This window comes from Rhea americana, unplaced genomic scaffold (assembly GCF_003343005.1).
Source record: "Rhea americana isolate MKP2758 unplaced genomic scaffold, rheAme1 scaffold_489, whole genome shotgun sequence".
Taxonomy (NCBI): Eukaryota; Metazoa; Chordata; class Aves; order Rheiformes; family Rheidae; genus Rhea; species Rhea americana.
This window is the reverse complement of record NW_028186633.1, coordinates 72,883-89,464: the sequence shown is the minus strand read 5'-3', so window position 1 is coordinate 89,464 and position 16,582 is coordinate 72,883. Positions and strand designations below refer to the sequence as shown.

General features: G+C 39.2%; 1 protein-coding gene across 1 annotated transcript in view; it reads left to right on the top strand.

Moving 5' to 3' along the window:
• The first annotated feature begins 942 nt into the window (after positions 1–942).
• Positions 943–16,582, top strand: part of MAJIN (membrane anchored junction protein) — a 19,762-nt gene continuing 4,122 nt past the window's right edge. The window contains exons 1-8 of the mRNA XM_085317076.1: positions 943–1,043; positions 5,656–5,701; positions 6,183–6,258; positions 8,043–8,168; positions 10,689–10,720; positions 11,570–11,679; positions 14,054–14,108; positions 16,410–16,482. Of these exons, the coding sequence (XP_085173202.1) occupies positions 943–1,043; positions 5,656–5,701; positions 6,183–6,258; positions 8,043–8,168; positions 10,689–10,720; positions 11,570–11,679; positions 14,054–14,108; positions 16,410–16,482 (619 nt within the window). The remainder of the gene's footprint in view (positions 1,044–5,655; positions 5,702–6,182; positions 6,259–8,042; positions 8,169–10,688; positions 10,721–11,569; positions 11,680–14,053; positions 14,109–16,409; positions 16,483–16,582) is intronic.

Genomic DNA, 16,582 nt, shown 5'->3' with positions numbered 1-16,582 from the left:
GGGCGGGAAGCGGCAGTGGCGGCGTCGCGGGCGAGGCTCGAAGGCGGCGGGGTGGAGCCGGGCTGTGGAGCCGCCAGCCTCTGTCCTGCCCTGCTTTGCCGTCAGCAGAAGGCGCGGGCTGGCATGGGCCCCCCCGGCGTGGCCCCGCACCCCGGGCTGCAGGCCCGGCCTGGGCTGTGGCGAGAGTCGCCGCAGCAGGGTCCCCAGGGCCCCGCGGGGGCGGTGGAGGGGCCCCCTGCGCCTGGCTGCTGTGGGGGGCAGCCGGGAAGACAAGGCGGGGGTGCTTCGGAGGGGAAATCAATAGCTGCTTTTACTAGCACCCGCAGGGAGGTGGTCGTGGGTACAATACCTGCCTTTGCCAGCTGGCAGGGTGAGGAGTATGTAAAGCTTCAAGTATTTTGGTAGTTTCACATTTACAGAGCAGTATGGTAAAGGCAGCGTAACCGTCAGCTTGATGAGAGATTGTCCTCTCATCCTGCTCAAAAATACCCCAATTTCTATAATTAACAATTAAATGATTTTCTGGTTGGTCATTACCGCAGCAGATGCTGGTGGGAAATCTGCTCCCTGAATGCTGCAGCAATAGATTACCAGAGTTAATTATATATTCTTTTCAGGTCAGCTTGTACTTCTTGAAATAGCTTGTATGATATGTGCAATGATACTTTGCCTGGTTTTAGTGATTTAGCCATTGATCACATTCATGTATTTGTTGTAGTGTTGCTGCCTTGAAATATGCAGCATTCATAGATGGGGTTTAGGGAGTCTCAGGATACAGGTACAATCATGTGAATTTTCTCTGGAGGAAAATTTACCTATAATCACCCTTTTCTTACACTATGACAGAATGAAATGTGACAGAATAGATTGGATTAAAGATTTTAATAATTTAGCTTTAATTCTCTTTGTTTCCCTAGGCAGATATTCAAGAAAGAAAAAAAAATGCCATTAAAACCATTTACATATCCACTCCCTGAAACAAGGTTTCTTCATGCGGGCAGACTTGTGTATAAGTTTAAAATCCGATATGGTAACTTCCACAGGTAAGCATGTTAGAGCTGAAAAGTCAGCCTGCAGTTTGATGGCTGCATATAATCATTTGGCATTAATGTAAGCGTTCAACCATTTCCAAAGATCCTATTTGTGAAAAATAGGCTGCTTTACTTATCTTGGAGCTTCAGACTCAAAATGTGTCCTTCAGCTATTTCCGAAGCTGGCTATTTTTAGCAGTGTGCCTTCCACTGGCCCTGCAGTCATGCATTCAAGTGTGTACAGATAAGCAGGCCTTGGAGGCTGTCACTGGCTTCTCTCAGCAGGGGTTTCTTCAACTCTCAATATGCTTGCTTTCAAGCTTCCCTTTCCATGGACATCCCTATTTTGAATATGTTTGTGGCAAAGAACTTGTCCTGATGTTTTGAAGCAACAGCATGCTTCTCRTGCAAGTAGAAGGGCTGAGAAGGACTTTTCTGATAACTGCTTCTCTCAGCAGAAAATACTGTAGTGGCAAGCCTGAGCGATGAAAGCAAAGGGAAAGTATTTTATACTGTCAGTGTTTCTGCTGCTGCTGGCAAGAGACAGCAAAAGGCTTTTCAGGGTGAAAAGGTAATGAGTAGGAGAGTTGTGGGMGGCAGCAGTTATGTGGTGAGCCTCAGATTATTATGGTTAGCGGATGGGAAAATAACTAAAGCACAAGATGCCAATTTAGGGTGTCAGATGGGGAAAATGTAACAGAAGTGAAGAGAATAATCTTTTAAAGTTGAAGGAAAAATATTTTCCCTGAGGGTATGATCCTGGAGGAATCTGCTTGTACCTGCTAGTCAGACGTGCGGAGATGATGGCCAAGTGCTTCTGTGCATGGCAATACCTTAATCGGCAAAACCAGCAAGCTTTGGAGCTTTGAATTTGAGAGGGGACTCAGAATCCCCAGCACTGTGGCTCTGGTAATCACTTCAGTTTGAACTATTTGGACAAAAGGAGTGAGAGTTGCTCAGCTTTAAGGATAATAATCAAAAACAGGTGGTTAGAGATGGTGTCCTTCCAAGGAGCATTCTATAGATCTCAAGCTTGGTCTGAAACTTCATACTCCGTTACTGTTACCCTCTGATAAATAACCAAAAGACCCAGTGGCTCAGTTAGCATGATACGGCTGCCTGTGTGCATGCTTCAAGGCTGTGATCATCAGCAGACAGCAGTTAAGTGTGATGCCTTTACAAGCATTTGGAAAGTCTTGTAAACTGTTAAGATTAAATCTCTTTTCAGATGATGGCAAACTGATGCAGACTGAGGTTCTGAGTCAGCAGTATCCTTGCATCAACGAAAGAGAGCAGTAGTGTGCTGTCGTGAAAACCATGTTTGATGCCATTGAGAATGCAGCAGGGCTAAGATGCCATAAGCAATAATTCCCTCAAGTGTCTCCCCAAGGAGAAGTTTTATTAGCATTAGTGAATTTCCTTGGGCAATTGGATGTGCATAGACGTTGCCAGAGTCTAGGTTTACTGTGGAAGTAATTTGTTAACTGCAGAAGARTTAAAAAGAACATGCTGTGATTACCATGTCAATTAGACTGTCCCTGGACCTGAAGCTGCATTGAATCTCATGCAGCATTTGTCTGCTTTTTCCCTTGTAGAAGTAGGAATGCTCTTTGAAAGTCCATAGCATGAGAATATTTGGGGATGCATTAAAATTTGATTGTTACTTTGGCTTTGCCTTTCAGAATTTTGTTGGAATAATATCAGATCCAGGAGGATTGCCCTTTTTCATTGCTTTGTTTTCCTTGTTGATTTTGATGAGGAAGATGTGTTGTCTGCATTGCAGCATGTTACATGCCTGAAATGTAGCTCTTGTCTGTGAATGATCCCTTTCCATCAGTGTCATCCACTTGAGAGGTGCTGACAGTAGTGTACGTAGGTTTTTCAGTGTGTTTCTGAACAGCCTGAGGGAGTTTGATCTCATGATGGAAAGCACGGCACTACAATTCTTGAATTTGGCAACCTGTCGTTTCCCCTGCATGTTTTGGGGTTTGTGTGCATTGCAACATGAGTTCTTACAATCTATGGTTAAGCTTACAGGAACAGGAAATGAGAATTTTGCAGCAGATTTCATATTTTGTAGTAACTGCTGGAATTGGCAGCGATCAGTCCTGTAACATTCAGTCCTTCGCATTGACATGGTCAAATATAGCAAAGCAACTCCTTATCCAGTGTGAGGCAGTGTTGTCCCAGTCTGTACCCTCCTCTCCAAGAGCAGAAATATTGCAGTGTTATTGTAAAACAATAATTGGTTTGCTGCTTCTTTTAGAAACTTTACATTAAGTGTCTCAGATGTGGATGTTAACCTGCAATGTATTGATTGTACGTTTGGACTGCATGACACACTGATTTCTCCAGCAGTGTCTGTTGCACATCATAACTGCAGTCTGCAGATCTTCAGCCCATAACGTCAAAGATGATGTAACCAGTAAGATAACGTGGCTTCAGTTTCTCTTACTGCATGTGTCCTTTTATCCAGAATACAAGATAAGATTTTGACAATTGCAATTTGTTAGTCATCATGTTCATTAAGCGATGCAAGTTTGTTAATCTCTTTTTGAGGAATGAGGTGTGCAGCCACGAAGTGGTAGGCTGTGGAGTTGCCTTAACTTTGGCATCCAGCCCTTGTTCTGTTCAACTGCCACACATGCAGTTTGGTGTAGATAGATTAATTTGTTTTGGTTACTAGAAAACTGTTATTTCTTTGCTTTACTGCTGTTAGCATTCCTTTGTCTTTCAGACCATAAAGAACTGATCACGGAGCATAATATCTGTATTCCAAGGAAAGCTGTAGGCATATCAGGCTGTTACTTATGCTTTCGGTTCTCCTAGCAGTTAGCAGCCGGGGAGGCAGTATATAATATTACAAAGCACCAGCAGATCTAGTTTTAGTTTTTGAAGTATAAATTCAATGGCAATCTTAGGAGTCTGAGAAATAGAGAGTTGCAGAAGCTACCATGAAGAGAGAAGGCAGAAGGAAGAAGTGTTTCCCTAGTAGCTGGACCAGTAATTCTAGTCTCCCTGATTAGAATTAGTCTGGAAAATGGGGTCATATCTGAGGGCATGAGAGGGAAGGGCAATCCCAATGGATGCTGCAGTCCTGGGGTGCTTTTGAAAATCTTCCCCATCCCTCTGGGATTGCGGGGAGTACTTGCTCTCAGCAAATAGATGTGTTATAGAGGCCCCCATCTTCACAGTAAGAATATGTCAGGTCTTTAACCTCTATGAAGAATAAAAAAACACTTTTAAGTTCCCCTAGAATTCTCAACACTGATAGGTAAGTGGGTGCTACCCATCATATGCACTGAAGAAGGCAGAGGTCCCTCAGGGGAGTGAAATTGTGCATTATCACACAGTTCGGTATCACATGCAGAGTAGGCAGAATTCTTGTTGTAAATGCTGTTTGAATTCTCATTTTACCTGATTTGGAAGTTTTCACCTTTGCAACTTCAATTTTCTTCTGCTAGAATTTTAATGGCAACTTGAGCAATAAAGGCCAAATGCCTAGTCAGGATCATATTGAACACATATGAAATAGGTATTTGGTGACTGGCATTTCGTTTGGGGTCTTGGTAGTTTGTGATCCCCAGTATGTGTGACAGGAATCTGGTGGGCAGCAGGACCACCAGGGCTTTGTCTGTACTTTAGGTTCATTCATGTCCTTCCCCTAGATGCCCCTTTCCCTTTAAAGATTCAAAGAGTGAGGCATCTCCAGCCTTTCCTCAGGTTAGTCCTGGAAATTAGATGGAAAAAACTGCCGGACTGCAAAAGCCACCATTTTTGGCAATCAGCTCAAAGTTCCTGCCAGTTGACAAACTAAATATGGGAGTCTCAGGACCAGAAACCTGCAAATGTCCTGTGCAGTACTTCTGTACTGACCAATGCAACAGGCAACAGGAGTTCGCTAGATCTGCAGGTCACTTTATTCTTCAATATGATTTCTCATCTGCAAGCTTAGCTCATAATTACATTTCAGCTTACTTATTTACTCACTTATTACTTACTTATTTCTAAATCACTATTATGCGATTGTTTGCATTTAGTAGACTATTTTTTTTTGATTTACCTCTCACTGTGTATTTTGCTGTTCGCTAACACCTAGCAGCCAAAAACTGTTGAGAACTCACAAAGGATATAGCTAATATCTGGGAAACAAGTTTGATGCAGGCAGTTCATACCTCCCAGCACCAGCTGACGAACTCCAATGCTATGAAGTCCTGTTTCTCTACACTTCTGCACTGTGGGGGCAATTAAGACATACATTTTGCTGGTCACTTCTTCTAGTCCTTTGAATAGAGTGGGATAGCAATAGATATGAGACTAACATATTAGTTTGAGACTACCTTGTCAAAAAAAGCCATCGTAGTGGCTACTGGGAATTGAAAAGATCAGATGTGTCATGTATTGTATCTACACACACGTAAAATTCAGAAAACTCAAAAGAAACAGTTCTTGTGAAATAGTGGACTCATCTCCAATGTTTTAAGAATTCATCCATCTGCTACGTATTTTATCTATGTAATGAGAATGTTCCCTGTATGTGATGTTTTGTTGTTTAAACTCTTGTAATGCTTGTGGCACTGTTGCCCTTTGATTTAGGGGCTAATTCTCTCTGTTTGTTTCGCAGTGCTGATGATCTAGGTAATACTGAAAGTACTGTCAAGGAGTTAGAGGTACGATATGAAGCAGATCCATGTGGTCTTAGCTGAATGTTAAGCTGAATAAATCTTTTGTTCTATATGGGATGGAGGAGATTCTGTCAAAAGAAACATGCTAAAGGAGAGTAATGGGTAACTTACCTAGCAAGTATAAGGTTGGAAAAAAATTACTTAAGAAATGAAAATGTTCATCAAAACACAGAATTAGCCATGAAAAGGCTAATTTTTATGTGAAATATTTTTTTAAAAAGTGCTAATGAATGTAAATCTGCAGAAATGATAACTGTAGTGTACTTTAAGGGCATGTGGAGGGAGTGGGGAGAAGACGAGGAGGAAGATGAGCGAAGTCTTGTGTATCTGGAAGCTAGCTATTCCATAATTCATGCAAACTGTAAAGTTGCTTTAAAATTTCCCAAACCTGGAAACAATACTTCATGGTAGAATTGTAGATGTGTTTATTAATATTCTTCCCTCATTTCTTTTTTGATGTTTGCAGGAAGCAATTCGAGTGATCCTTGGAAATCTTGATGATTTACATCCATTTTCTACAGAACACTTTACAATCTTTCCCTGTATCCTTTCTTTCTTCTAAAGTGAGAAATTAATGAATTGTATCTATTTGGCATTGCTTAATTCCGTATTCATATTTATCAATGTACAGATCTTTAGCTGGAGTACAACACCTTTGAGCTTTAGTGTTTTACATTAGCTGAGGAACCACCTCAGTACTTGTCTTCACCAAAGAGCTAATTTAAAAGAGTGTTCTGCAGTGTCCAAGTCAGATTTAGTGAGAAAACAAAAGTCAAAGAGTACATATGGAGTCATTGTAAACCGACCTAAAGCAATAATAAACAAAACTAGTGCTTTGCTTAAAAATGTTAATAAAACATTTCTTATAGACTCAACAACTTTGGCCCACAAGTAGAGAAGATTGCAATGGTTTTCTGGTAGGGTACATTAGGATTAGATCACATCCATGAGCTTCTGAGGATGGATTATATCTGTGAGGCTCTCTTCAGTCTACACAGGAAGATGTTTGAGCTGGACCTGGAGAGAACAGTGTCATGAGACAAAGAGTTCTTATGTTGCCTAGATAAAAGTCTAGTACAAAAATTGTTTCTTGGGCAGAAACCAATGTGATTATATGCTTACATATCCATATAAATGGCTGGAAGGAGCAAAAAACCATCTTAGTAATTTTTACACAGAGAGGTAGTTGAGCTGATATAGATAAGCTCTTGAATACACACAGCCCATCAGCTTGTCATACAGTCATCCTGGTCACATCTTTGATGTAGTCTTTGAAGTCTAGAAATAAAAGCAACTTAATAAGGATCACGGAGAGCAGGTCTTCTCTTCTAGGATCTAAGGTCTGTAGAGAAATCTGTGTCTTAGATAAAGAATTCCAGCCTTCACTGTTGGATCACTAAAGCTCACCCAGCTTTGTCTGCATGCCTGAGGACTGTTTGTTTCTCAGATTTGTATTTCTAGAACTTACAGGTCTGTCCACATGCTTAACCAGCCCTGATTAAAGCTGCAAGCTCAAAGGTCTAATTTGGTAGAGTTGTCCTGCAACCTGTCTATGTGTAGGACTCCTAGGCGTAGCATAACTTTAGTTAATCACTATCTGTGGGGGTCCTTGAAGAAAAACTCAAATGAGCAATTTCATATCTTACAGGAACTGATTTTTGTAAATATTTCATCTAGGCAAATCTTGTATTCTATCTTCACTCCTCAGGATGTTAGCTTCTATTAGTTAGACTAAATAGATTTAAAATGTTCACTTTACCTGTTTTTTTTCTTTTGATTAGATGTGTGTAAGCAGACTGCTGTCCAGAATCATACATTTTTGAATGCATTAGTTCATAGGTGCCAGAGCTGCCCACACAAAGGAACCTATGACTCTCTGGCTATTATAATATCAATCTTTTTTCCTCACATTTTGAACTATAAGTGTAATGATGCTACTCCTGTAACCCTGTTTCACTTCCAGTTTTTAAGAAGTAATAAATTTTCAGTAAGGAATGCCGGTGAAGTTTTCTTCATAGAGTTGGATGAGCCTGGCATGTTGTTGCCTGAGGGAGGATGTCTGGACTAGAGCCAAATAAGGGTAAGGAAAATACAACATATCTTTAATACAGGCTACTAATGGAAGAGTAGCACCTGAATCAACTTTTCCTCCTAATGCGTTTCTGATACTTTTCACAAAGCTAATGCCCACAGATTGCATTTAGTCCATTATACAGCTGTTTACCATGRTATGATTTCTGAAGCCTTGCAAGAAGGTGTTCTTAGGACACCTATTCATTTGAAATGTTAATGCTACATTTTTAAGTCTTAACTCATTCATTCTCAGATTTAAGTAAATGGGAGAGAGTATCAAAAATGAGATTCAAACATGGGGATGTACATCTTCTGCCTTATCCCTACATTTGCACTATGTATCTAGAACTCAATTCATTTCAGCAAAACATATCTTTTGGTAAGTCTGTGTTGTTATACTTCTGGATAAATTCTGGAAACAAACCAACATATTACAGTATGATGTCGTTATTGCTCATRGAGAAGAAAACGGTTTTCTACTCTAAAGTAAATTTTGTCACTGAAGTCATTTCTCTGCTGTTTCCAGATACTACTCTCCATGTAGCTAATGTTTACCAGCTCCATTTCTAGGCATCTGGCCAGGAAATCTTCTAAGAGCAGCAGYATTTGCAAGAAGACAGATACGTCTGCAGCTCTTGCATGTGACAGACTCAGAGTACAAATACTTTTGTCTTCACTAATGGTTTCCACTTCAGCCCTTTTGTCAGACAAGAAAGCTTAGGAAGCTGCCTCTAGCTTTCACCTTCCCATAATAGCCTTGCTACATTCATTACTGCAGTTGTTTTTTCTCATTCCTGTCAGCACTGCCTGATTTTTAAAAAACCAGTATCTTAGGTTTTTCCTGCCTCTGGGACTCTCAGATGATGAAACAGAGGCTAAAACTTCTACAGTGGATTTCCATCTTACCCCCAGAAGGGTTGAGGACATATCTTAAAAGCCCTTTGAGGCTAAGGTCCTTTTGTAAAGAGTCTTGACAGCTCAAAAGGACAACTACCCTGTTGAGCAAAGGCTTGTGGTCTTCCCCATTCCTAAAGGACAGGAACCACATGCTCTGTCTCAGGTTCATTGGAAGCATCATTACCACAGCAGTTGCACTTTGAAGACTCAAAGGAACAATTCTGAAGCCACATGAATAACTTTTTTGGCTCAGCCTGAAGAACCGTATAGCCAGTGTTGGGCCTTTAAGCATGGTTGGTAACAGTTGCTTTGGGAGCGTAGAGCATATATCCTCATGCGTTGAAGGATACTTTTTTCAGGGTAGCTTCCCGGTTTCCAGTGTTAGAAAGGGTTCCTCAGAGGTTCCTTCTGTTTGTGCTGTTATTCCATGAAGTAATGAAGTTGCTTTTGAAACGTACTTGCCCATTTTGCAACACCAGCATCATGTTCAGTGAGTTCCAGGATGTGCTGTGTGAACAAATTCTGCTGTTTATTTTACGCTTGCTGCTAGATCATTGAATTTGATGCCCCTTTGCTCTTATTTGAGGAGCAATAGTAAATAAAAGTTCACCTTCCTTTTATGTGTGCCCATCTTGAATTTCCATTCTGTAGCTTCTCAGTCATGTTTTGTTATGAACTGAAAAGTTCAGGGTTGTTCAAACATCCTTGAACAGAAGATTTTCAATACCTTGAGCTCATGCATTACTATTCTTATCTCAATCTACTATAGGTTAGGGGGAGCAGAACTGCACGCAATGTGGCTGTACCATAGATATATTTGAAGCATAACAATGTGTTCTTTGTTTTGCATTGCACTTCCTAAAATTTCCTGACTTTTTTTTTTCCAACCGCTGCTGAGTATTTAACTGGCATATGAAGCATGTATGAAGCAATCCCAATCCCCCAGTGATCCCAACTTTCATTTTCTTGCTGCCAGCAGCTAGGTTGGAGCTAGTGTGTGTGAATGTGGAACACATTTTTTCCTTCCTTGTGCTTTGCTGTATGTTTGTTGGCATTGAACTTCACYTGTCTTTTCATCGCAGTCTTTGCTTATTGTTTTATAAAGGAAGAATGTAACTGTTTTTCTAAATAATAATAGTAATAATGATAATGTCTTTTATATAACCAGCAAGTGTCTCTGCTRTGAAAACTTGAGTGTTTATTTTTACCATTTCCTATTTTTGATGGATTATTGAGAAAATCTTTGATTTATGACTGCTTAATAGATGTTATAGTCATCTTTCCTGTATCAAATTTCTTACCAGTAATTTCTTAGTCTCACCCATTTGCTTGTGTTCTAGCATTCTTACTGTACATACCATGTTTTGATATAAAAGCTTCTAAACATGGAGAATTCACTCACTTCCCTGAAGACCTTGCTACAATATTTAATTGACTTCCTAGATATTTGGACAATATTTCTGTTCTAAAATTATGTACAACAGTTCTCAGGCATACCTGGTTCAGGTTGCTGTTCACAGGGACTTTTCTTTTGGAAAATAAATATATGCCACATGCGTCTGAGATTAGATGTTCCATATTCTAAAGAGCCATGCTTTTGACTTGTCCTTGCACCTTTGGTCTGGTGCCTGAAACATAGACTGTTGTTTGCAATTTTTCATTTCCTTTTGTTTTCTGAAATGTCTACTAATTTGGTAACCTGTAATACATTGCTATATCTTTTAATTTAAGCCTTCAGCTCCTTCAAGAAAAGCACTTGTCCCYGTTCCATCAATATGTGGTTTTTACAGACAAGAATTCTAATTCTGAAAGAATTATATTTACTGKTTTTTTTTTTCAATTTCATCTTACCATATGCAAGTCCAGCATTGTTTCTAATCATAAAAATACATTTCTAAATCCTATTCTGTGAGGTTGAGGCAAAGTGTAAAAATGTGCTACTAAGTTGCTAAAGAAACCCCATCCTAAATATTCACCAAATTTTATAATGCCTTTGTTACAGGTAAAGAAGTACACAAGGGAAGTTGCAAGCTTGTAAGTTGTGTATTTTTTAAGTTGCATTTTAAATAGTCTAGAGAAGCAGAATATATGTGGAAATTTCAGATCAAGACAACAAAAATTTCAAGACGGGCTATGATTCTCATATTTCTAGGTATCATTTCAGTCAGGTGATTGAACAGACACTGAATTCTCACCTGTACCCATTAAAGTTGCATGAAGTCTTTCTTTCAATTACAGTGGTCTTTGAATGAGGTCCTGCCACAGGACCTGAGGGCCCTCCTGGCTTCGGTTGAATTGGCTGGCATCAGTTCTCTACAAGGCTGCCTTGTTCTGTTAAATGATTTTGTYGTCTTGAGACTCCGTATGAGATCAATATTTCTGAATTGTTAAGTTCCTTCCTAAGTACTGTCTGTGTCGTAAACAATAAGGTTGAACTTGTTTGGAAATGTTTTGTTTAATGAGAGCTCAGGGTAGATTTGTTTCCAATAAGGGCAAGTATCTGAAGATAAAGTTAGGTACTTTTGGAATTCCTGCAAAGAAAATCCCACTGTCTCCATTAGCATTACGTTCCTGCTAAAATCAAGGCTTTCTTCTAAAGATGGAACAAGAACAATGTCCTGTAAAGTAACACTATTTGATTATGACCTTTGAACATAATTCTCTGGATGGCCTCTCAATACTCATCTTCCATTTGAATAAAGAATCTAGTATTTTATGCATTAATATTTTATACATTAATCATTTTTTGGTTTTCATTGTACAGACATCAACAGTTTAGCTAAATACAAATGTATATTAACTCTGGAATTTGTTATAAAATAGAAAAGGTCTTCAAATGTTGGAACCAAATTTTATCAGTAACAAGTCTGCAATGTTTTGAAGGTCAAGAAAAGAAATGAAATGTCAAGAAGCACTGAGATAGAAGGAACAGTGAAGAGGAGAAGAGTGGAAGATGAAGCAGAGACTCCATACCCAGAATCAGATATGGACCGGTCAGTTGACTAGAAAATAGTACTCCAGGGCTGGTATCACTGTTTTTAATATTTCGTGAACTTTCCTCATATTTCATTATTGTGTAATTCTTTGCCCCATTCTTCCTTCTCTTCCAGATGTGTCAGAGTTTAATCAGTATTCCCTATATTTGGATAAAAGTTACCTACTTTCAGGTTCCTGGGCCATTAGATAGGGGATACAAGTATTCCTGTTTAACTCTTTATGTTAACATTACATATAGAATCATAGGGAGTAGGGAACTACTGTGTCACGTAGAGATAAACTGTAAAACATTGAAGACAAGATACTGCACAAAATAATGTCAGACATCTGAGTAAGACACAGTAGGGGAAGAATTGGTTTTCTAGCTAAATCTGTCTGTCCTCAGAGTTTTCAAATGAATTCTGCGTCTCAGCTTGAAGCTGATGGCAGAACACATTTGAGCTTAACCATTTTCAGTGCTTCAGAATCTCTCAGAATGTATATATGTCTGTGTGCGCACATGAATATTATCACAAATCTTTCATGTCACTTTGGTAACTAAAGTACTCGTGCAGATTCCAGAATAGATGTATATCTATGGGTTTCAAACTTTTATATTTTCTGTTAGTGCTTGACTATCTTGTGGAGGCAAGCCCAATATTATTATGTTCTAGCTGGCTTCTTTAAACTTTAAGATATGATGCTTTATTTCATATAGTTTAACATTTTTTGAGTTTTTTTTAAACTATTGTCTAATTTGACTTTATAATCTAGATATTTTGGGTACTTAATATTTACAAGTACATGACAGGCACACATTCAGGGTTGTGATTTGCGATTTAAAATGTTTATGTACACCTTTCTCATCCCCTGGTGGTTTGCCAACCATGTCAAGTCATTTCTGTTTCCTTATAGTCTAACCAATTCTCAAATTTATTTCATGTAGAGATTGTAATAGGTGAATATCAAAGCCAGTTCTTTTCATGTTCATAGCAATGTGATACTTTCATTTATTTTGTCCGTCTATTTCAAGAGTAAATCATGATTAAAAACTGTTGGAAATGCATGAAGAATGAGATCAAGATCTAGAATACTTTCTGATTTCCTTGAGCCAATATATGARTTGAAGATTCATAAAGTTTAAGGTCACAAGTGGCTACTTTTTTATCTAATCTGGCACTTCTATTTTAATCCTTTATTTTGCCCCCATAGTACTATTCCAAAAAAAGCATTAAAAATCTTCATTTTTTAAAGTATATTCTTTATTTCTAAATTAAGTTGACAAGGCATCAACACTGGTCATTATTCTGATGCTTCTGTTAGACTGAAGAGCTCATTCAGTCTGAGCATTTCCTCTCTAGGAAAGTATTTGTCTAGTGTAGTTGGACCAGCTCTTGATCTTTTTTTTTTTTTTTTTTTTTNTTTTTTTTTTTTTTTTTTTTAATTATCTTGGTAAGCTAATTATATGAGCACTTTTTAGTGCCTTAAAAATAGAAAAATAAAAGATTTGTAATTTGAAAACCCACAGAGTAGTTCAGACCAATGGTCCAGCTAGCCCAGTCTCCTGTCTCTGGCATTTACCAGAAGTGGCTATTTAGGGAAAAGTAAAAACAGAACAAACATATATGACAGCCCTAAGCACTCTTCCAATGTCTAATGATTTTCAGCTTAGAGGATTTGCTGAGATTAATGTGGTTTGTCCAGTGAATAACGTTCACAGGATCTCTTTTCCTAAATGCATTTGTCCAGTCTTCCTTTGCAGCCATGTCCATTTTTTCAGCTTTTTAAAAGATCTTTTTTGTCAAGCAGTTCACTGGTCAACTTCTGTTGGAAAGGAAAAGCACCTTTATTCATTCTGAATCTAGCTCCCATTAATTTATTTGGAAAATGGTCTGGTTCTTGTGCTGAGAGAGACAGTGAATGGTCAGTCCCTCTCCACCCTCACCTTGCCATTCTGATTTTTTTTTTAACATCTCTCATATTCTCCCTACTATCTTGTTTTCTTCCTGACTGTCAACTCTTATTTTATTGCTCTGTCACTTGGTCTTGTAAGATCCTTCTGTGGTTCTTTGCTATCTGCCTTCTCTTTATGTGAATAACTTTGAAGATTTTGCAAACTCTTTCAACTCACTGCTCACCCCCTTTTCAATGCCATTTAACATTTTTGTTCTCTTTAACTGCTTGTTTGTTGTAGCAAAAAATGCAGAAATCCAAAGCCTGGTGTATGTATGCTTTTTTTAATGAGAATTTGAAACAGGAATCGTAAATATATATTAAGCGTCTTGTTGGCTAGAAGTCCTAAAAAACTACAAATATTTATGGTAATCACTTAAATATTGCTTCCTTGTGATTCTTCTGTAAACTCAGTTCTCATTTTTTGACTTATTTTAGATCAGGAGCTGAGTGTATAAACAGCATAAGTAAAGCAAAGCATGGATTTGAAATGGTAAGTTGCAGAAAATTCAGTGAGGCACAAAAACAAATGTTTAATTCTAGACTCTTAAAAGGACATGCATAAAAATGCCTTCAGATAATTTTCTTTCCCTTTCWTCTGCATCTGTGATAGAGAGATTCTTGATTCTGGCTCATCAAAGTTACTCAAGTGATGAGTTTTACAGCAGAACTGCACAAGAAGCTTTTCTGGTCTCAAGCTTAGAACACGAGGGGTAAACTTAGCCCCTCAGATATGGACCTGAAAGATCTCCTGTCTTGTCTTCAAGACTCCAATATTGCTCTCTCAGATTCAGGCTTTGTAGAAGCTTCTCCTTTTGGGCCCTTTGTCTGTGCCTCCTTCATACAGAATTCTGCCACCAGCCTCCAGTGAATGCTGACCTTGAGGCTCACGTCAGTGTCAGTACTTATCCCTTAGCAGCTGCATCCTTACTCAGTGCAAATGCCTCTGCAGGTGTCTGCTTCTTTATGAAACAGTATGATGACTTTTCTTAGTAGTGCATATGCTGGCATTAGGCATCAAATTTGAGATGATCATTTGCCTCAGAGTTTTGCCTTCACTTACAAAAATGAACTGCTGTGTGCCAGAGGTGATGTAGTGCCAGAGGTATTAACAGCTGCTTCCTGAACCCRCTGTTCTCAGAAGCCTTCAGCAGCTGGGGAAGATTCACTCACAGCTCCCAAGCCTCAGCCTCCGAAAAAGCTGCTTTGACMGAGCTGTTGTTAGGCACACCCTTTAGGAGATGACTTCTTCCTTCACACCCCCAGTCACAGCGTGTGTGTTCTTCTGTTTGATGGATAATAATGGTCATACTCAATTTAGTTCTATCTCATGCTGCCACCTTGCCGGCCTCTTTCCTTCTCCAACTGTTATGAGAGCTCCTTTTCAGAGGAAGCAAGCCCCTTTTCTCACAGGATTGTCCAAGAAGGAAGTTGCCTGGTAGGACCAAAGCAACACCTACTTCCACCATTCCTTGGGAGTTGAATGCTTGTATCACGTATCTGGATTTCTGTGTGTTTCTGTGTGAGAAGATAATGCCCCTGTTTCAGGAATCTTTTGGAACTTTCCAGAACTGACTGAGCCTTTACACAGATTTCTTCTGTTGGCTTGCTTGAAATCTCAAACTGGGAATGCTGGGGAATGCTCCCTGCTTGCTCTTGTAGCACTGGTTTAAAAGGGTCGGTCCCAGCATAATCTCTGTGCATATGCATTGCATATGCAATTGTCTGCAGTTTCAAGTACTACTAGTTGCATGGTTGTCTTCAGCCTGCACAGATAAACACCTATATTGAGACACCCCCCACACTTTCATAATCCCAAGGCTTTCTTTCAGAAGTGGAAGTTTTGACAAGTTTGTTCATTTGTTTGTTGGCTTTTTTTTCAAGATAGGAGGCTCCTTGGTAACTTTTTAGGAATATTCAGTACAGAATAGATTCTTTAAAATGAGTCTCTAAGACCTGTATCACATTTTTCTCAGATTGCCTTTACAATATCAGTGGCAAGTTTCTACACTCTGTCCCTTCTGGCTTCTTTCCTCAGGTGCTTCAAACACTATTGGTGGGAGAAGAGTCATCCTCTGAAAGCTGCTCTTTGCACCACACTTTGCCAAGAATGCCCCCARTCCCTGTACAGTGCCAGGGGTCTATAACAACAACTTGATGCAGGCTGAGAGCTTTCTAGCATACTTCCTGGAGCTCTAGCTGCCAGTGGAGGCAGACTAATATCTTTCATTTGGTGTAGGGGTGACAGAAGATGAGGAATATGAAAGTATCTTTTTCTCTGTCATAAGGATACATTGGAGGGTTGCTGGAATGACACGGTGCTAAGGCAGTTATCCAAGGAGCTGGTGAATTTGGAGGCATCAGAAGGAATGAAAGTCCAGCCTATACATTCTTCCATCTACAGAGAGCATCAGGAGAAGTGGAACAAAGTCTGAGCACCTTGTTCTGGTCRTGAAAGAAAACTGGCAGGTGATCAGCCTGTCACTGAAGATAGGTTATAGATTATTTAATCATTTGAGACTAAACTATAGAGGAGATCTCTGGCCATCTAAAGATGGGAATTTTGCATGAACCTGAGTTTAATGTAAGAAGCTTTATTTTAGGTCTGTGAATTCCCTGAGGAAGGAGGGGTGGAAATACTTTGCTGAAGAAAGTCCTGATAGTAGCAGGAAAAAAAATCACAGAATGAGAGCGTGCACCTTGCATTTCGTTCTTTAAGCAAGCAAACAAAAATCTCTTGCAAAATGCCATTTTATATTATGTAACACTTTTTTTGCTGTGCTTTCCCTTTCAGAATTACTCCAAAGAAATTCAGTGTGAGTATAATCCAGCATCCCTTATCATGAGCTGTAACCCTAGGAATGTGTGTAAGAAATTCCTGGATTATTTCTTACCTATTGTATTTGAATTGATCATACTAAATTCAAAGCTGCAAGGATTACATTGGGACATGGGTTTTTTTTTGTT